The 21,688-nt window shown below is 41.8% G+C and overlaps 1 protein-coding gene across 3 annotated transcripts in view; it reads left to right on the top strand.

Moving 5' to 3' along the window:
• Positions 1 to 21,688, top strand: part of Ziz (dedicator of cytokinesis protein Ziz) — a 39,442-nt gene that overhangs the window by 7,829 nt on the left and 9,925 nt on the right. Inside the window, exons 3-16 of one of the 3 annotated variants that reach the window (XM_022846618.2) lie at positions 8,056 to 8,172; positions 10,441 to 10,734; positions 10,873 to 11,091; positions 11,497 to 11,689; positions 11,801 to 12,825; positions 12,986 to 13,300; positions 13,437 to 13,572; positions 14,533 to 14,828; positions 16,378 to 16,431; positions 17,147 to 17,584; positions 17,753 to 18,119; positions 18,874 to 18,930; positions 20,582 to 20,760; positions 20,992 to 21,400. In XM_022846618.2, the coding sequence (XP_022702353.1) occupies positions 8,056 to 8,172; positions 10,441 to 10,734; positions 10,873 to 11,091; positions 11,497 to 11,689; positions 11,801 to 12,825; positions 12,986 to 13,300; positions 13,437 to 13,572; positions 14,533 to 14,828; positions 16,378 to 16,431; positions 17,147 to 17,584; positions 17,753 to 18,119; positions 18,874 to 18,930; positions 20,582 to 20,760; positions 20,992 to 21,400 (4,099 nt within the window). The remainder of the gene's footprint in view (positions 1 to 8,055; positions 8,173 to 10,440; positions 10,735 to 10,872; positions 11,092 to 11,496; positions 11,690 to 11,800; positions 12,826 to 12,985; positions 13,301 to 13,436; positions 13,573 to 14,532; positions 14,829 to 16,377; positions 16,432 to 17,146; positions 17,585 to 17,752; positions 18,120 to 18,873; positions 18,931 to 20,581; positions 20,761 to 20,991; positions 21,401 to 21,688) is intronic. The other 2 variants (XM_086971518.1, XM_086971519.1) reach the window with 2 other exon arrangements.

The following is a 21,688-nucleotide window of genomic DNA, read 5'->3' as shown; positions in this document are numbered from 1 at the left end:
ACATATAACATATTCTATACATATATATATATATATATATATATATATATATATATATATATATATGAAACCTTTGTACTCATTCACGAGTAATAAGCGCCCGCTACTCGTCAATCGGTACTTACTATTTCTCAATATATTCTTTCGGCATAAAAAATTACGACACGTTTTTACGCTTCATTCAATCCGCTCATCTGGTATCATAGTTTACCAGCAGGCCATGATGCGGTATAACGTTTTGTTCCTTGCAACTTGGCCTGTATATATATATATATATATATATATATATATATATATGAAACATCAGCACACATATATACGGTGTACAATAAAGATAGCATAGTTATAACTGGAACAGCATAAGTGTGTATTTATTGTTGCTATTACTCCTAATGGCTTGAGCAGCATAAACTGTTTCCAGCGTTGACTCATGTTGATTTTGCGGCCCCGGGAATAGGCGTAAAATAAATCATCAAACGCTTAGTTGTTGCCTGCTAATTTAGCTATTTATTGTGTATATAACAGACGAAACGCGTCAAATAATGCAGCAATCGTATTTTTCAACCCAAATTATAGTGCCAAATATCTGTAAATACAAACCGAATTCGGCCAGTGATTAAAAGTCATGTGTGTACAGGTTACTAGTCTCACGAATTTCATCTAGAGCCAATGAAATTGTTTATTTCGACTGATTTACCTGTGTTTGTGTGTGTGTGTGTACTATTGTTATTTTTGAATGGTTATTGGAACATGTTATCATCAATTAATTTCGCTGGCTATCTTGTTACAGTGAAACTAAATTTCTATTTGCAATGCGGCAATAACACTCCCGCTATTGCTTCGGTACGAACCGTGTATTCGTGCTAAGAAGCGTTTATATCTATGAGCAGTGCATATGTTCTACAGATTACCGTCAACACAATTGTTGCTGATAACAGGAGTATACTCTTGTACATATGAGTATAACTTGACTCCCTGTCTTTTTACATATTTAATATCTTATTGGCATGTATCAGCCGTAGCCTTCCGGCTATGCTATCATACATACAGTGAGGCAGATGGAAAAATCCCAGTGACACATCTTGAGAGGATGCTATCTGCCTAGAAAATGAACGCTGATGAGAATTGTTGCTATCTGTAATTCGTTTGCCGTTCGTTCGTGCTTGACCTGAGGTTTCTACCGCGTCACCGTAACGTACCATACTGTGGCCAACCATCCTTCGCTTCCCGTCGTTTCGTCTCTAGTCGTGCAATGCACGCGAAAGAAATAGTTTACAGCAGCGAGCCAAATGGTGTACGAACGAACCGCGCTAACTCCGCTAGCTACCTAAAACGACACCATCAGTACAGTCACCGCCCGATGACGATTTTCAACCGCCAGCGAAGAGTACGCGACAGAACCGTATCGCGTTCATATGAATGTGTGCACGTGTGCATGTGATAGGTTTTAAAATGTGTTTCCACTAAATATATCTATCTGTTGTCCAGTCGTGAGACAGTGGATTTGGTGCTTGTTCTATGAAAGTTAATTTGATCTTTTTGGCTCGATTAAGCAACATGGCTGGAACGTCGATCGAAGACTAATTTGGTCCAAGCACGCCTAAAAAGCATCCGAGTCGAAGCTTAATGAAGACGCAGTTCCAGCGACAGTGGCAGCATTGGGCGCCAGCTAACTGAGGAGAAACGGGAAGGACCAGTAATCTACGTGCCACGTAGTTTAGGCCATTTAGGTAAAGGTGCACATGTGATTGTGTTGACGGATTAACATGCCCGTTTGCTATACACTGAGAAAACAGGTCATTGAATCTTTTTTGGTCGTGGAAGTGGAACAAGAACAACGAGAAAAACAGAAACGAAAACTGACGCCAAGATCAAGAAGGACACTTGCAACAGTAATGATAAAAACAACTTGCATTGTTCTTTTATAATTGCAATATATCTAATGCGAACGATAGTGAATTGTTATTGTTTAGGCATTAGAAGCACAGGTCGCAATATAAACGTTTCATTGCTCTGATATCTCAGAAACAACGAGCGAGGATTGTTGCAAGGAATAAGGGTAATTTTTCTAGAAATGTTAATTTTTTTTAGCAACATTTTATTTATCGTTGTTTAGATATATTATTGCACGGTTTTAACTCAGTATATTTCTCGGAATACGAAACACATTCGTATAATATCACTGTCTCTTTTTTATGTTAAGTTCAAAGCTAGAATATAAATTCGCGGGACTGGCTTAAATGAATTGATGAAAAACCGCCCTTGAAGATTAACGCTCTCGAAGAAATGCCAAACCAAAATCGTTTAGTCGACCGCTTTAATGTTCCTCTTGTTGATTGTGGGTAATCGTTATACCGCTATAGTATCGACCGATACGACCCCGCCGCCTTACGGCAAGTGGGCCTCACATTGATGCTAAACATCCCCCCGCCAGTAGTTGAGGGGTTTTACCAATGCCCTGTAACAAAATTAGCTCACTGATGGTTTTCATTAATAAAAGCAAAACTATGTAATCATTGGATTATTATTATTATTATTGGCTTGCTGATAGCAGTGCTATCAACATGAGTGGTTCGGAATAGTTGCCCAGCTAGATTTGGCCTAATTTGAGAGTGTCCATAAAAATATAGCTCACTAGATAGTATTTAAAACCATTCGTGTCTTTAGAACGCAGCTTAACCTAGCACTTTCTGCAACTTACATGTCTTTGTGATTTTTGTGGCCGTATAACTGTCGCTCATCATCTACAAAAGCTCAGTGAAAAGGACTGACCGCCGGACGCTGTTAGCGTATGCATTTTTATAAAATGTTAGAATAGACTAACAAGTAATATTATATAAAAGACAAGTGTTATTACTTTGTTTTTCATACGGATGCGGCTATGTGGCGGAAGGAAGTCGCTATCGTGGAAATATATGCAGTGCTCGCACAAACAGGGCTAATATCACATTCCAGTCATTGACACACGACCATGTCTCAAAAAGTGTTTACCTAGTAATATCTTGATACAAGTATTCATTTTCTAGCATCTTTAGTGAGAAATAGGTAAAAAAAAGAAAGAATAAGCAGTCACTGGCCCATATGCATACGCGAAAAGACGCCGCACTCATGTAGCGGCATCGATCTCACACTTGGTGACACATTTAAATCTTAGAAGCGAGAAGTCGCTGCAAAGGGAAAAGCCGCTCAGAAAAATGACACATCGACTTCGGCAGTTAGCAGCCAGTGAATTAATATGCTGTCGTGTTTATATTTTCTCGGCGGAGACGGGGCTTGGCTTCGTTTGAATGAATGGCTGTTTGTTTACATTTGCTTTCACGCCTGGGCTTCAGCAACGCCCTCGTTGAGCTTCATCCGATTACAAGAATAAACGTTGCGAGGGTCTAGCAACGTACGGGCACGTCAACGAACGATACTGCCTTTGATCCTTTCAGTAGAGTCGGCCTCAATTGGACGATGTTTTGACTTCGGAAACTGCGGTAGCTTATGATAGGGGTGGGAAGGAGGGGGGCGTAGAATTCTTATGCACATTTACCCTTCTCCATATGTCAAGACTTTACACTAACGAGTTGCATTCTCGAACAATAGATGTGATTGTCATAGAAAAAGTGTTCATTTGTTAAACTCTATTATAAGTCTTTAATACGAGCGACTGTACCAGCAAAAAGCAAGGTGCTTATAAATTATACATTGTATGACCGAGACATGTTCTACATGGTAACGCAGCAGCACGCTTCCCGCCACAGTAGGACAGTCGTCTATAGATACGTATTATTGTTCATCGGTATCTGTACATGTCGAACAACTATTAAGTGATTAGGATTTAATAACTGAAAAAGATTTGTTCGTTTGGAACAACATCATCCAGTAGCAAAAACTAACTGGAACTGTTTTTGATTGATAACCCTTGCATGATTCTAGCTTTTGTTCTGTGAGTTATGTTGTTTGTGTATCATTCTAATGACGCCTTTCTGTTTCGACATTATCCACGTAATTTGTCAAAAAGCTTACCTTTTTTTTTTTTTTTACCAAACTGCTCACTGTGTGTTATTTGAATAGAGCACAATTCTGTTCTGTCAGGTAAATTACAACGTGCGGTAATTTTAGACGTTATATATAATCTTGTCAGGTTGACGAAATGATTTTGCCAACAGGATCTCACCTTTGTAGAGCGGCCGACTGGTCGCTCATCGCGGAAGTATTGATAACAAACAAGAAAGACAATGATTAGTTTTCTATTCGTCAGGCCGAATAGCGACCACGGAAATTCTGTCTGTTATCGTTGCTATGACGAAATGAGGTGCAAAGGAAAAAAAAAACGAGAATACTAATCTAGTGTCTGCGAAATCGAAATTGGATAGCACTAGCAAATAATCCTTGCAATGGACGTTCTTCATTAATCACAGTTACCCTCGTTGGGTATAGAGAAATCACATTGAGTACCTTCGTGTATGTATATACTTGTCACCAATCGTACTGATGAGCAGTGTTGAACTCTCTTAACAGATACTTAGGCCACTCATCTCCAATACATTTCCTGCCGAGTAACGATCGATGGTATTGTGGACGATGACAGCGATATGTCAATGCCAAAGCTGCTCGCCTTCCGATTGTGTTCTATTCCTCGTTCTCTCCGCCACCATCTTCTATTGACTGCAATCGCTGATTCAAGCTGATAAGTGGTCCTTTTACTGGACACTTGTCCCTGTCGGTTTACGAATAGCTAGCTAGACGAGGGGCGCGGCGGGTCCAATAGACGAGCTGTACGTTGTCAACGCAGCGACAGCTTTGCGGTGTTTCTAATGATACTTGTGTGCGTGTGAAGAAACAGGATAACAAAGGTATTTATTATAGCTACCGGTGCGCTGAGACGCAAATCGAGTCCGCAGCGGGCCTATAACTGTAGACTGGTGTCGCGCACAAACGGAACGCATCTCTAGGGCGTACTAGTAGCACTTCGAAATGTGTTTGCAATAGGCACTTCGATACAGCTTCTGCCTTGTTTCTTCCGCTGTCGATTCGTCGCCGACAGATATGCCGCTGCTGCTAGACGTCATCCTGGTGATTGGTCGTCCGCTGTATTGATGCACCATTGGCATTGATTTGTTCGCGTTGATATCGACGGGGATTACGTGCTCAGCTGAAAGCTGCTGCTGCTACTCGGTCGGCCGACTGCTAATGACCGATTTCTATTGGCTAGCCAGCATTGTAGCTATTTTCTTGTACTAGAACAGGAAGTGTCAACACAGCTGTTCTAGTGGGGGTAGGAGACGAGAAAAGAGACAGGCGACAAGCCACGAACCACTGCAATAGATCAATGAGAGACAAACCGCTCGAAGTTTAGAAATCGTCGGAGAGTGCTCATTGAAAGCTAGTGTTTAACTTCGCGCTTCCGCTTATGTCTATAAAATATAGACAGAGATCTATATATATATATATATATATATATATATGGCCAGTAATTGGTTCAGCGATACGATTGATTGACTGCTATGGGCTGCGACCGGATTATGCGACGGCTGGAAGACTAGAAAGGTGGAACTCAAGTGCTCGCGCTTTCACATTGCCGTCTACACGAATTTGTGGTGAATGAAGTTTTCGATCGAGGCCTTCGTGCGCACACTGCCATTACCAGTGGAACAAAGACACCACGGCTCCATACTTCCAATAGCAGATCGTGGAAATATCTTTGATCATTGCCAAAGTGCACATATCTAGGTGGCACGTTTTATCCGCATTCATGCATTAATAAACTAAGCGAGGCCAGTTGATACCAACAATATGATAATGATATTAGAGCTCTGCTTTCTGACATTAGAACGTGTCTGATATCCCTGGCTATTAAAATGGGTCGCGAGTAATCAGTAATCGCTATGTAGCCGTGAACATTTTTAAGGGGCTATGAACATCACGAGATGTTAGTTATTTTTTCTACCGGTGAATCTACCAATAATGTAATATTTCCTTATAATATACAGTTTCGATTTGTGGCTTGCAACTTCTAACTTCGCTAAACGTTCCTCGGCCACTTGAAGTGTTTAAGCACTTGCAAACAACTCAGAGAGATTCTAAACGTAGTTACATAACGACCTTGTTGTCGTTCAGTCGAATAAAGCACCCTTTAACCATTATTGACATCGCTGGCCATATAGAGATGATTGAAGGTCTATAGCGGAATCTCTGTGAGGTCGAAGAAACACTATAGGAAAAAAATATTAGGATATAGTAGTCTCGAATGTACATATATACGAGTCAGGTCTTATGTATTTTTGGCTAGATGCCTATCAGATACTATCAAGTACTTACGGTAGATTCGCAATCACGAAGCCGCCCCACGGTCTATTTTTCTTCGGCTTAGGCGCCGTCGAAGTTTTGCTTGCTACTGTATACAATATACTGGCAATATGCAATTGTCAACACGATCTATTGACGCTTGAATATTGACATAGATGATGAGAGATCTTGTATAGATCCCACCTTGTTTGTGGGAGTACAAGAGGTAAGGATGGCATGACACGTGATGGTGAGTGAATATAATACGATCGTCACTCGCGCAGGAGATCAGTCTTGTCTTTCCTTCTTATTTCATCTCATACCTCACAGCTAGGCGGGTAGAACCGTATTTGCGACGCATGCATGCGGGAACGCAGACGCGTCTGTAGAAGATCATCCCCCGGCCCTCAGTTCCATAGAGTCACTTCTGCATTTTCGCTGTTGCTTCTTCTACAGCGGCTGTTGCTTATCGTTGGCCATAATGACGCCGATGGTAAGAGCAGAACCCAATGCAGCAGTAACAGCTGAAAAAATTGCTATAGTCTGGTAGAAATAAGCACTGATAGTAGCAATACAAGTGGTGAAAGAATTCTCAGGAATATAGTAGTAGAAATCTACAACATCAGGGTCGCCATCTATCAGCTACCAGGGCCACTTCATATGTTCATTTTGAAACATTATTATTAGACAATATGTATCAGCGGTGTACAGTGTACAAATGCTGCTAATGGCGTATCAGAAGCGACAACAGCATCTACCCACCCGCGCATGCATGACTATTATCGTTTTAGTTTCATTACTTCTACCATTAGAGTTACGTGCAGATACACCCCAACTAACTAGCCAGGATACCAACCCAGGACGAGACTGTCGGTTCGGGACCGTGTCACCATGACCGTCTAGACCACCCAGAGCACAAAGCTACGTGGGTTTCCAATTTTCTAGTTGGACAACAACTATCGCTACCGGTACCGCCATAGCTGCAACTGTTCTTCGCTTTGCCACATATACACACACACACAAACACTGTTTTCTCCGATGATGCTCATGGAACTGGCTTCGACACACATTGTACGTACTTTCTAGCTATCGTCACCATACCGGTTTGGATGAGACGTACACTACTGTTTTTATCTTCTGCTTCAGTCTGAGCTACAAAGAATAACTATCATTACGCGTCGAACGTTCGTTCGACCCTGAACGATGGCCCTAGTACTTTTGTACTCGTCGTTGGTTTTGCTGTTTTCAAAACTGTTTGCCTATATGGCCGTTGTGCCCCTGTTTGTGGTTATTGTTACATGTGACTATACCAGATGTAATGATAATTAGCTCATTTATAGGTGTGTGTGCTTTAATTAAATGTTATACTTTTCGATGTTACATGACATCTCACCAATAGACGAGTATCTGAATTTCCGTTTTGTATTTAGCGGGGCAGTGATCATGTCTTCCTATCAATGTTTGAAAATTTCGTTTTACTAGGAAACATTGCCTGCTTTAGAATATCTCATCAAATAAATTAAATATTGGGTCTCCTTGTTGATGTCGATCGTACGCATTGGACCATATACTATACTGACAAACAGTCAGAAATACTCTACAGTAATGCATACACTCAATGTGTTCAGCTGATAAATTTGAAGTAATTAGAAGTCTATAATAGTTATCACATATGGCCACCGTATCTTCAGTTTAATCAATGTACTGATACCTTCTTATCGTAGAAAGGTTTCGGCAGTATTAAACAAATTGCTAACGCACAATATATGGTTGTATTTGCAGATCCGTCCGCACCTGAGCGAACCGCTTGATTACGAGACTTTTGTCTTGAAGAATCGGACCATTCTTCAAAATGACCCCCAACGGGAAATGCTCCTGTTTCCACCCGATGACCTCTCTGTAAGTACTTCTGCCTGTGAACTTCATATGATTCTACAGTAAGCATCGTTAAATAATCCGCAAACTTCAATGGGTCAACGAGGGCCCTTCCACTGTATGGCCAAGAGTAGGTTTTAATAGTAGCCATAGCATTTTGAATTCAGATTACAAGAGGTGCTTTTTCGCTGAAGCTTGCCCTGAGTGTTTCAGCTAGTCCCACCGCACTCCAAACATTTGGCGTTGCTTTAACTAATGATTCATTTACTATTGGAAAAAAGCATCATTATAGCCGTGTATCGTTTTTTAAAATCCTTTCGATAGCAAATATGCCATGACTTAGATAGGCCTTAAATGAATACGAATGTAAAACATATAAAAGTTCTACTTGTACAGTGACCTACCCTATCGCATCAGAAAGTCGTTAGCTCGAACGTAAAAATGCAGAGATGTTGCTTAGGTCTAATTTGCTTTCCGAACAGAGCCTTTGATTTGCATTGCTGAACAGACAGAGTGTTAGGTTTACATTTGGACAGTCACTTGCAGTTTGATCAATACGTTCCTCCGAGATCAGCATTCCTGGAGGAAGAGTTTTTTAGGGGAAAAAAAAAGTGAATAAACTTGCCATGGCAAAAACGGCGCTTTGTGCACCAAATTTGAGCAAAGATCAGTTACCATCCAATGTCCTCTCGCACCGGAGACACAGACAAAACATTTCGTGTCTGTGCGAAATCGATTATTTACGTTATTACTGTTTTTACATAGCTATGAACAAGTCCGAGAAAGATCCTATGAGGCAAACCGAAAAATCTTTAACACGTGATGGATTAAACGGTCTCCAACTGGCTAACGGTTAATTTTTTGTTTCTTCCGACTTTTTTCGTCGTCTTTGACATTTCCGCCAGCCGAAAATTTAGTTCCGCTATTTAGCGTTTTAGAGCAACGTCTTAACAAGCTTATGCCCACCACGTGCACACTGCTATTAGAAACTTACTTAGAGATTAAAGGATGAATATTTTACAAATGACTGGTGAATGCTTTATATCCCGAATCGGAAATGAGGATTAAGGTGAACGGTGTTTTACGTTGTGGAAAAAAAACAGACATCACTCCCTTAGCGTATAGAAAGGAACGTTTAAGAATGTTGCTTTTTTATCTATGTATTATAGAAACAGCTTTATATCAGTGATTTGTCTCAGTACGAGGTTTAACTGTGCCCCTGTACATTGTAGGTGAATGTATCCGCTTATCTATTTGGCAGTGCCATCCATAAGGCGAAACAGCAAAATGTGTATAGAGCAGTATTTCATTGTTCTTCGTACCCGAGCTATGTTATCCGGGTGCGATAGTTTTTACGTAACAGCTTCACTGAGTGAGACAAAGGGCATTTCATCGTTATTATCTACAGGTTTACACTTGTTACGTTCACAGCAACGAAACGCAAAGCCTGCAAGAAAAACTGCTATAGAAAATCAAATAGATTGTCAGTAGTAGATATAATAAATAAACAGTAGATTGCATTAATTTCGTACGCTGTTAGGGAAATTCGCTCGATTTTTTTTTCATTTAGTATTCTAAAATGCAAGTTCTTACAAATAAATGGCCAAACATCGTAACTTCTACGTTATATGTTCACCTGCATAAGTCTGTGAAGCGCTGAGTCATTAGTTACAGAAAGATACAGTTGCAAAGCTGCCTATAGGAATCTAACATCTCTAAGAACAACCCGCTGCTTTGAAGTTGTCTTGAGTTACCTATACGCACGACGCGTACTATCGTATTATTCGTTTGGTGAAGTTCTGAGCTAAAAGGCTGGACATTTAATCGTATCGTACAACACATAAAAAATATCTACGCCATATTTTACTTCAAATCATTTAGGTGTGCTTCAGGTGACGTTTTCCTTCGTCCACCGATTCAGCCATTGGAAGTTTGTCGGAAGCTGCTTATAATTGCAGTATTTGTGCATTTAAACTCATTGGGCAGTATTAAACTCATTTAAAACGTTGTTAGGGATAAATTCTACTGAGCAATTTTAGCCAAGCAGAAACTACTGAAAGACAAATGTGGTAGGAAATTTTCTACTTGACATTTTATATCATCGAGTATGTTGGATCATTCAAGTTGGACTTCTCTCGTTTACGATAGACGTGTGCGTACGGTACACGCAATATTTGTCGTTCTCGAAGTTTTTCTTTGTTTATCATTCACTCGTTTGTATTGTAACGTTTAGAAAACTTCTGTCGACTAATTAGCCACCATTTAATAGATAATTTTTCTTTGCCTTTACAGCGATGCGTTATTCCTCGGAGCATGCGAACCACAATGCCGACGGTTCCGCCTGCTTTGGCGTGTGCAGTGCATGGGGACGTCGACAGATCCGACAAAACGGCGACATTAGCCGATAGGGGATGCGATCTGCCTTTGTTCGTACGGCAATGCTTGCAGACATATGCTGCTGATTGGGTTAAGGTCCATTATAAATACGGGAAATATGGAGCCACATACAAAGAACTAGTCGAGCGATTGGCCGATCTGCACGAGCACATTTATGAAGTGGACGCTGATGCGGAAGTCAAAAACGCGGTATGTTTTGTAGCAAATACAATTTCACATAGTAAAATACGTAATCTGCATACATGATTACCTTTGTAAACACCTTTTTCTCGTTGAATAGTTCAAGGTAAGTGTAACAATTTACCATAGATTCTCGACATTTTACAGAATTCTCGATCCGAAGAGAGTGCAATTATCAAAGAAGGATATATTCTCAAGGGCCCGGAGTCCGGCACAGATTCGCTACTGGCTCTTGCGACAAAGTCATTTAAGAAGCGTTACATGGTACTCAAGAGGGGCGTCGACGGCACACATATCGTCGAGTTCTACAAGGATGAGAAGAAGACCGATTCAAAGGGGACTCTGTGCATGGATTTTTGTACCAAGGTAAGCATTTGTACTCCCCATACAATATAATTACTATGGTTTCGAGTATGCTGGAGTATGCTGCAGGACAGAGGATTGATTGCGAATCTTATGTATAACGTAAAAAACGCGCACTGACAGGAGGAGGCCTTAATGATTTGTGTTTGCGATTTGGCTTTGTGATGGGCTAACAGCGTTTCATCACAAGCATGCTACTGACAAATAGGGGCCTGCTGTAGTAAAATCTACCACAACTACTACTACTACTACTAGATTTCTTCGAATGCCACTATTTCAAGCGCTTAAGTCCATTTATTAAATTGTTAAATGAGTGTAATACATCTGCTTGTAATGGAATACGCATTAACTGCTACAAATGATAAATAAAGTGACGGTAATAAATGCCAGCGTTGGTCTTGTCATTAGGTGATCCGTAATGCACGACGCTCAAATAAGTACTGTTTTGAACTCGCTATGAGTGAAGGCCGATCTTGTGTACTCGCGTCGGAAAGTGCTCAAGAACAGGATGGTTGGATTGGGCTTATGACCGCCATTCTGACGTCAAACAAAAATGCGCTTGAGGCTAAGAAGAGTAATAGTACTGTGACATCGCCCGACGGTAAGCAATATATGAATGTGTTTATTATTGCATCGATATGTCCGTAAGCTGTATGCTGTCCGTACATTTAGTAACTTACCTACTTTCATAATAACTCTGCAAAATTTTTAGAGTCACCACCGCCCTCCTTAAACGGTACACTGAACGGTTATTCTTTGAAGTCTCTTGAGCATTCGAAAAACCCCGACCTCGTCAAATATTCGCGCGAAACAGAGTATACAATTGGACACGCTCGAAAACAGGGCAGGCAAAACATTTTCGCCATCTATCCCGATCTAGGCACGACCGATTCCGCCGTTCAGGTTAGCGAGTACGACCGGCAAGCGAAGCCCTTTGAGGAGCAGAAAGACACCCGTCTGTTTATCCGATGTAACGAGATTAAATTCAAACTCCAAGCGCCCCTTGAGGAACGCGGTCAACTATGTCAGGTTGAACCGTACATTACGACGATGGCCATTTACGACGTTAGGCGAATGCGGAAAGTTTCTGAAGATTTTCATTTTGACGTCAACCATCCATATATTCGCAATATGTTACCAAAAACGCGAAAAAATAGCGCCTCTGCTAGCGGGACTGGTTACTCGACGAACAATAACGCGGAAGAGGCTACGGTTACTGTAGCTGCCGTTCAGACCCTAGGATTCAAAGACCTAGGCGAGGAATGGTTAGCTTTTCCTCGACAGGCGGTCTTCAGTGTACAGCATACCGAGCCAGAACTCTACCTTGTCGTTCGGATCGAGAAGGTGCTCCAGGGCAGCATCAGCCAGGCGAGTGAGAATTACATACGGGTAACGGCGGATGGCGATAGTCGGCAGGGTAGCAAAACGCAAAAAAGCGTCCGACAATGCTGTCAACATCTGGGACACTACCGAATGCCATTCGCTTGGACCTCGCGGGCAATCTTTACAAAGTTCACAGGAGACTTAGACGAGCACAATGACTTCGGCCCCCTCTACAGGCAGGACGCGACTAAGCTGTCCGACGAAGACCTGCTCAAAATGTTGTCCGAGCTTCGGAAGCCGGACAAGGCCAAACACATGACCGCTATCCCAGGCTATGTCAAGGCATCGATTCGAATCATTCGGCCCGAAGAGAATATTGTTAACTCCCTCACTTCAGCGCTCATTCCGGTTAAGGTAAGCAAATTGGTTGTAATTACTAAATCTCTAACAAACCAATAGTTTCACTAGAATAATGATTTTCAATGTTGTGACAGGAGCATGTTGAGGAAGTGGAAGGGACTTTATACATTCGCTGCTGCATTCGTAGTGTCATTGTTATCTTTTTTTTGTGAAGCCATTTCCAATACCACCTGAGGAGGAGCCCACATTGGAGGTGCAGCAGTTCCCCACGGATACACCGTCTGATGCGCATCCATTCTGTACGTACCTTAACCATCTATATGTTTACCCGAAAAGTCTGAAATATGACGGTCAGAAAAGCTTTGCAAAAGCTCGTAATCTCGCTTGTTGTGTCGAGCTGCGGGATAGCGATTCCGAGGGAGCGACGGCGTTGCGGTGCGTGTACGGTCGACCTGGGGAGCCACTGTTTACCTCACGAGCATATACAGCCGTTACACACCACAATCAGAATCCAGACTTCTACGAGGAGGTAAGCGTATCTAAACATACATCTCCTCTTATATTGGTCTGCAATTTCCAAGGTAATATGTAGCCCGTACGTAAGCGCGGTTTGATTGGATTTCCTTGACTTGTGCGCTACAACTCAGAAATTAACTTGTTTTCAGGTTAAAATTGCTCTTCCACTTCTGATCCATGAGAGACACCATCTCCTTTTTACCTTCTACCACATTAGCTGTGATACGTCAAAGGCGGGAAAGAAGACCAAAGGTCAAGAGAATCCTGCTGTTGAATCTGTTGTCGGTACGTACGAGCTTATTAACTATGGTGTTGTCGCAAGTTGTTTTTCAATGGTTTACCTTTTCGGAAGTGCATACCGGGCTTCTAAAGCGAGTCTTAGCGCGAACCTTCTATGATGAGCAGGAAAGCCGATATTTTGGTGACAGTAGAGCGTTCTAAAGCTTTGATTTTTAGTGTTATCATTTGTTTGGAATGTTCGACGATAACAACAGCTCATATGCCGCCGAATCGTTGCGGGAACTTCGTAGGCAGCTTGAATGAAAAGCAACATCTTCTGATTCCAGTTAGGAACAGCTCATGCAAAGATTCCAGGAAAGCAGCTTGCTTGACAAGTCACATTTGTGCGAGCCTCGAAACACTAAAATCGAATAAAATGGTAGAGTTACTTAAGGAAAACAACTACTTCAATTAAGCATTGTGCACAGGGTTGAAGAGAATCTTACATTTAGACTTTGTCCATCATCCATACGAGGAACGTTTGTCACCCAGCAAACGTCTCCAAAGAAGCCCGTGGGAAATAAACTCGTTTCTACAATCCGTTCATTTTGAGAAACGTGAACCTTTTGTATCCGCCGCGATATTGTTTCATTCTGCGAAACATAGGGTTAATGCGATCAGGACCGAAAATCAAACAATATTCAACTATGATTAAAGCGGTTACAAAGTGTCGTAGCTTGTCATCGAGCTACATTTTACATATCGGGCTGTCATGGTTTCGAATAAACTTCGGAAGCTTTATAACGTTTCGCACATCGATGGGAAGGGTTCAGCATAAAAACAAAACCAAAACGCAACAATCTGCTCGCATCTTAAGTTCCATCAAATTCAATTAAAGAACATTGGAGTACCCCGTATGTATCTTCCTGATTTTAGATATCTGTTATACTTTCGAGCTTGGAATGTCGCAGCAGTATTTGCCTGACAAGCCTGTAATGGCCCATATCGTTTTTTACGATACCACAGGATACTCGTGGCTTCCATTACTTGTCAAGGATCGGATTAACATCTCTTCGGCGGAGCACGCGCTGATGGTCTCTGCTAATCTTCCCGGTGGATACCTATCCTGTAAACCGTTAGGTTTTGGAAAGGGGCTCGCCGGGCCGGACCTTAGGCCGGTAGACAATGGCAAAGAAATCTACAGAGTGCAGCTCCGAATGGTCAGCACTGTTCAATCCAAAGATCCGTTCCTGCACAACTTTTTCGTGCACTGCAGTAAAGTGCTTGAAAACAAGGCAGCATCGATGGTAGACATCGTGAAGGTAAGTCATCTGTGACTGAATTACTTGTGATGTTTGTGGATATTCTTTGAGGGTCGTCTATCGTTTGTTCTGGTTGAGGGTCAACGCTAAGAAGTAATATTTCGGTTGGAGGTGTGCATCGGCGCGATGAAGTTCTCGCAATGAGCCCTTGTTTTTTTTTTACGAATACCGTGTCAACTGTCTTCGTGCCCCCATGGGCACAGTTTGATGATCACAATGTATGTTAAGCACCTACGTTCAGACAGATAAAAAGAAGTTTCACGCGCCTTCATTGAGGACGTCCCCAAGACTATCCGGTTCTGATTTTACTTCTGTTTTAATTCGGTTTAGTCAGTAAACCCTGTCGATCGCACACCTTTATTTATTCTCTATTCACTTTATTTTTGTTACCGCCCTTACTTGCGTTCATTGATTGACCCACTAATCTTACCGACCTATACAGCCGTTTGTTATTACAATCGATCACTATAATAACAAGCCGCTATCTGCTGCACCACATGGCCAGGCATCTTCATAAAGTGCAAGATGTTCGCATGAACACCAAATCCTGGGCTAATTTGCACGAGCATCAGTCACTGTTATGCATGACCTATTAAACTGCAGTAACGTATACGATGACTGGTTGTTCTCCTCTTATATGGTATGATCTTTTGTTGAAATAACAGCGCGATCCATTTGGTAGTTGATAATCGCTCTTCGAAGTAGTCACAACCAGTTACGTTGCGTCCAAATGCTCCATTCGGACGTAGAGTTTCCAATTCCAAGATGCATGCAATTTTGTTGCAGATCAGTGGGAGATGTTCGACATGTTTGGTGTCGCGCACGAGATGGTGAATGTAATAATAACTGACCCGGTTTGATAATTTGAATGCGGAGAAAAAACGGTGAATGATGCTATTCGTGTGATTCGATTTGGCCTGATTTTGCCTTTTGCCTGCTGACTAACGAATCGGAATCAAAATTTGCATCCCGTTGAAACGGCGCTCAGATCGCTGTGTAATTAATATTATTCCATTCCTCATTTGTCGCAGCACGGGCATAAGTGTTATTCTATAACATACTTTACGCTACCTGAAAATACTATCGCGTAGCTAGATTAGTTACTTCATATTTTATGATTTTCGACGTGGCCAAGAACTTTTCCAGTAAAGTGGCAATGCCGGACGTGTCCAGTAAAATCATTTCACGGACAATAGTTGATTGACTAACTTTTTATTAGCGAAAATAGGCCACGATTGTAGAATGATGCTAGAACCTTAACCCTTGACAAGTGTTCCGCTTGGTAGAAGCCCCTGTTCTACACACACACACACACACACACACTAATCTGTGCAGTTTAGGATTGGGTAACAAGGATAAAGTGTAGGCAGAAAAAAAAAACAACCCGGTATTATCAGAACCAAGACCATGTAGATGTAAAGATAGAAACAATAGTATATAGGATATAAGTGCGCCAATCGGATTGAGCTGGTCAACCACCCTCACAGCGAGCTTCAGTGGTTCAACCTTCTTCGTCTGATCCCGTTCTCTCTATTCCTTCGCACCGTAGGAGCAGGCATACGCGGAATCCGACCTAGGAAGAGAGATTACAAAATTAATAAAGGTAATTTATAATTAAATTTATCGAGAGAAAAGGGCGCACCGACTCCTTGAGAGACCGAAAGAGCATGTGGGAGAGGTTCTATGGAGGTGGGACAAAGGGTCACATGCCCGATGATGATGCCGATAATGAGCCTATTGATTCATAGGTAGGGAGAAATGGTGCAAAAGTTGATTTTTTTGGCAGGTACTTTTTATTTCAATTTTACACCATTTATATATATATACTGAGGAGAGGTTATACTGAAAGCTATACACTTGTGTTGAGATGAAAGACATCTGTCTGCGTTCAGCGATGCAAGCTCATTATACTTAAATGGATTCAAGATTCTCCATTAATAACAGAATACAAAGGCCATATTTTCTTTATACAAATAGTATGAACACAGCAAATAAAGATTTGCATGGGCGCTTTCCTCTTAGGGTTATCTTGCGCACCTATCTATACCATCAAGGCCTCTGATCTGCTGTGGCAGAGCTCAGTTATTACGTGAATCTAAAGGATATAGGTACAGTGATACGACATGACATTTGGTTGACTTTTGTTAGTGCAGTACAAACAAACAAACAACTCGGATACTTATATTTTTCGTATTTGGTACGAATCGTGGCCGTTTTCTTAACTAGCTGCTTGGGTAGAATGAGCAAACTGCTATGGACGTAAGTATACTAAACGCTCGCCATTCGTCATGTGGTCGCCATCTTTTACTGGTTTACAGGCTTTACATGCAGTGGATGGACACACTCTAGTTTGTTTCCTCCCAACCATCATCAATCAGCTATTTCGACTACTCGTTTCAACTGGTCTCGAGGAGGTATCACTTAACACGGTCAAGGTGCTCATTCATGTAGTAACGACAGTTTTCGAGGCGGGAAAAGTAGACGCGCTGCATTCGTATGTGCAGTATGCCTTTACAATCGATAACGAGCAACCCGTCTCCAACGGAAACCAAAACGGTAATAATGCGCGGGGGTCACTTGTCACCCCAACTGGCCAGACAGTCCATCACGAACTGTGCCGAGCCCTTTGCAAGATGTTCGCGCAAGAGAATCTCGATTTTCTTGTCATCAATAAATTCCTCCAACACTCCTGGTTCTTCTTCCAAGTGATGGCCAAATCAATGGCTCTCTTTCTACTAAATACGGAACGCATCAAGGTAAGATAGAAGCAAAAAGCGTTCACTATATTTGGGCTATTTTTACTTAAACTAATAATTATCGTCAAGGATTATTTGCATAGGATCACGAATATTAACTAAATTGTCTTCTTAAAATTCTTGGTAAGAATACCGAGTAATTGTGCAATGTAAATCTTTTACATGTAGATGCAACGGCAAGAACGATTTCCGAAGGAGTTTGAGGAGCAGGTCCTCCAGTTGGTGCAGGCCCTAGGAGCGCAAATATTTAAGAAATGTAAAGAGGCCAAGGAACAACGCGACCGCGCGGACGTTCGCCGCGCCAACATGGCGCTGGCACATCTGCTTAAGAAGTGCCTGTCGCTGATGAACCGCGGCTTTGCGTTCCGGCTCGTATCGCTATTCCTGGAGCGGTTCTCGCCGCAAGACGAGATCGACCTCCACGCGCTCAAATTTGAATTTCTCGAGATCATTTGCTCCCATGAACATTTTGTTGCCCTTAATCTCCCGTCGCTGCGCGGCTACTATACTAGGGGACACTCCAAAAACTCTAAAGGTACGAATAAAAACAGAATCATTGTCACCATTTTTTGTTAGGATGCAGTATGTTCAATAGAGGCATATTTAAAAGTGCATACGATATACTGTGCTATAAATCTATAAAACGCTGTAGGGACATACTGTTTTTATTTTTTTCTGCCAGAATCACTCAGTAAGGCTAGGACACCGTACATTTTGTGCTCATCTGTTTAGAGCAAACATGCTTCATAGAAAATTGTACTTAAGATGTCTCTGGCTGTTGATACTCTCACCAGACCTTCCCTGTCTCGGCTTTAATTCAGAACGGAGAAAACTGTGTAGTTTTGCCTGTAGAAATTTCATTGACTCATGTCATAAAACGTAAACGTTTGAGATGATTGCATATCTACTATTGGAAAAAATTGCAATCGAACTATGGCTATTTAAGAGGAACTGTAGCACATAGCTATAGATTCTACATTTTCATACAGAAATTCGAGTCAATCTATCGTAGTATTGTTTACACGCAAAAATCGAGTAGATCATTATCACTTTTTAGTTAAGCTTTGCTTTTACTGTTCATCCATTCGAACATTGTACCGTTCCTCACTTCGATGCTGTCTCTATATTTACCTCAGCCCCATCGCTCGCTGTTTGTCATTTAGCTAGCTTTATATAATTTGTAAGACATATTTTTGCCTATTTCATGTATCCCTCTCTCTCTTCGTTTGCGTAAATTTTCGCTTCGTTATTTCGAGTTCCCTGTTATTACCGTTGTTTTTGTCGCTCAGGTACCGCCTCCCCCATGCCGTTCGTGGCTGAGGAGGAGCTGTTTCTCCCCTCGCCGGGTAAGTGAACAGAACTGCAAATGAGTTAAAGAGGAACTCATGCTGCTTGGCGAACCTTAAGTGCTACCTGCGAGCGGGCCGGCCTGAGCTAGTGGGGTGGATAAATATTGCCAATTCCCAGATCTAAAAATAAATTGCGACTTACTCCGGGTTAACTGGAGGGCAACGCTTCTCTCGACCTAAAAATATAACAATGGCTAAAGTTATCCCTTGTCATTATCCGGCAAATAACTGTTTCGAGTTTACTTAATAAATCAAGTCTTAAAAGAGTTGTCTTGAAAGAAGAATGTCTTGGCAAAGAGCTAAGTTACATAGGTTAACTTGAAAGACAAGCTTGCTCGAAATGAAATGTCTGTACCCCTAGAACAGATCATCTTTAAAGGCATCCCTTAGGCAACATGTGTCACAATGGCCCTGCCTTGCTTGTGGTATCCTTGAGGAACGCCCACGACCTACCAAACGCGAACGAGGCCGGCATCACAGTGTAGTGACTCCGTTGTTCAGTCCTTAGCAAAATGGCATAATAGAACGCACAAAAAAGCAAATAGAAACTAAGAGCTTGCCTAGATGCGATTTTATGGAATTGAAGTGCTAGCATGAGAACAGGAGTTACAGATGACTGTACGCCACCTTGCGGTTGCTTTGGCCGTTGCACCGTGTGCACTTTGAATCTACATAGAGCTTTGGTTGAACTTCTTCGAAGCGAAACACGCCTATCAACAATCAGATTTTCTTGATTATGTCAATAGACAAGATGTGATTTGTAGAATGGCTGCCAAGTTGGCCTTGATCCCTTCGCCGTGAAGTTACTCGAGAAAAGTAGAAATGGTGACCTGTCCGAAGACGTTTCAACGGTCGCATAAAGCGTTTAAAGTTTTCAAGTTCATTCATGTTACACGTCAATCACGCACCCAACTAACCATACCCTTTTCTTTCTTCTTTTACAACTAACTCACTGTTTTTCCTACGCGCATATATAAATTACTAACTTATTTCGCACAATATAATCTAGTGTAGAACGAGCTAATAGAACGTCTAGGTAACACAATGTGCCCATTTGTGTTACCTAGACGTTCTATTCTGTCAAAAAAGAAATGCACGTAAACTGCGGTTGCAATAGGGTTTTAGCTGTTCCTAAAATCGTCACATTATGGGGGTTACAATATATCAACAAATTGATTCCCGTCGAAAAATGTCTTTATTCATTTAGATTTTTTCAAGTCAAATTCACCCTTAGTAATACTACTGATCGTTTCTATAGATACGAATCTGCTGAAAGCAAAAGTGTATCATCAATCAGCGCAGTCATTAAATCAGTGTGACAGTGACGACATGGGTCTTCCCATGTTTTCGTAGTGCGAGTAACTAACACTAGGAGAGGTCGTTTGTAGAGCTAGTCGAAGATTAACAAATCCTGTAGTTGGGTGTATCCTAAATGGTGATGTTTTCCTACATGCTTAGCACGAGTGCATTTTCATTCCTGGGGCTGCACTCCTCTTAGTAGTTCTGATCTGTACTAAACGGACAAGCTAAATGGACCAATGTTTAAAAAACTAATGTGTGATTCGTTTTATATGTAATTTTCATCCTCTTTCCATTGTACACATCTTGGATTGGGATGTTTCTGATATCGCCAATTGCTCGCCAACAGATTTTGAAAGCGAGTACCAACTGACGGAGGAGTTTTGTCAGGCGCACTATCTTGTCGGAGTCCTTCTTGTGGAACTTCGCGCTGCTCTCTCAGAGGTACTCAAGGTGCGCCAAATGGCTATCAAGGTGCTCTGCAACTTACTTGCCAAACATGCGTTCGACGATCGATATCAAGGCTCGGTAAGCGTTTAAAAAAATGCTTAACTTCAGCATAAATCGCATAAAAGAAACAAATCTCTTTTTGATGTCAGTATAGAATTCGTTTCATGTGTATTAAGTCCGATATGAAAAGTCGCCTTATTCCGGTCTCTTAAATATTGTACCAAAAAGCAGGGCTCGTAAGTCTGCTTGAAATCACTTATTTAAATAACACTTTGTTTGTTCATTCGATTCAATGCTTATCGCGCCTAGTCACAGCAGATGCGGATAGCGTCACTTTATCTACCGGTGATCTCGCTTCTTCTGGAAAATATTAATCGTCTGCAGCAACCGCAGGCTACCTCGGGCGGGCCTCCTTCGGCTGCGATAGGATCTGACCTTCCTTCGGCGGCTAGTTCAGTGTTTGCATCAATCACGACTATGGATTCCCTGTCAATGGGAGGTAGTTCCTTGTGCTCAAGTGCAGCATCCCGACGAACGTCCCAAATCTTATCGGACGCTGGTTCGTGCGCTTCTTCAACAGTGACACTCGCTGCAGGTGGAGCAAATGGCAGTGAAAACAGTTCTCCCGAGCACTCGAAAAGAAACACGCTCGTGCTAAGCGCACAGGAAAGGGCCAGCCTCCGAGATTCTAATTACCTGTCGATCATCGCTGGTCAGGGTAAGCTCAAATATAAAAGTATATGAAAAAACGAATAGACATACAAAAGGTCGGTAAAGCTGGCTTGCTTTACTTTGATCCCATTTGTTGTACTGTATCTGAAATGAAGAACATACTGTTGAGAATTTAGGTTGCAAAAGGTTAATGCTAACATTCGGGCGCTTCATTTGATGTTACGCTATTTAAAGGCTTCGTCAGATCGAATTAGAAAAGCAGGTAGTGCAAATACTTGGCTTTTATACATAGTCAACATTTGGCTTGACAAAACAAAAGGTTCGTATTCAGGGT

The sequence above is a fragment of the Varroa jacobsoni genome, unplaced genomic scaffold (genome assembly GCF_002532875.2).
Source record: "Varroa jacobsoni isolate VJ856 unplaced genomic scaffold, vjacob_1.0 scaffold_1245, whole genome shotgun sequence".
Classification (NCBI taxonomy): Eukaryota; Metazoa; Arthropoda; class Arachnida; order Mesostigmata; family Varroidae; genus Varroa; species Varroa jacobsoni.
This window is presented reverse-complemented; position numbering and strand designations above follow the sequence as displayed.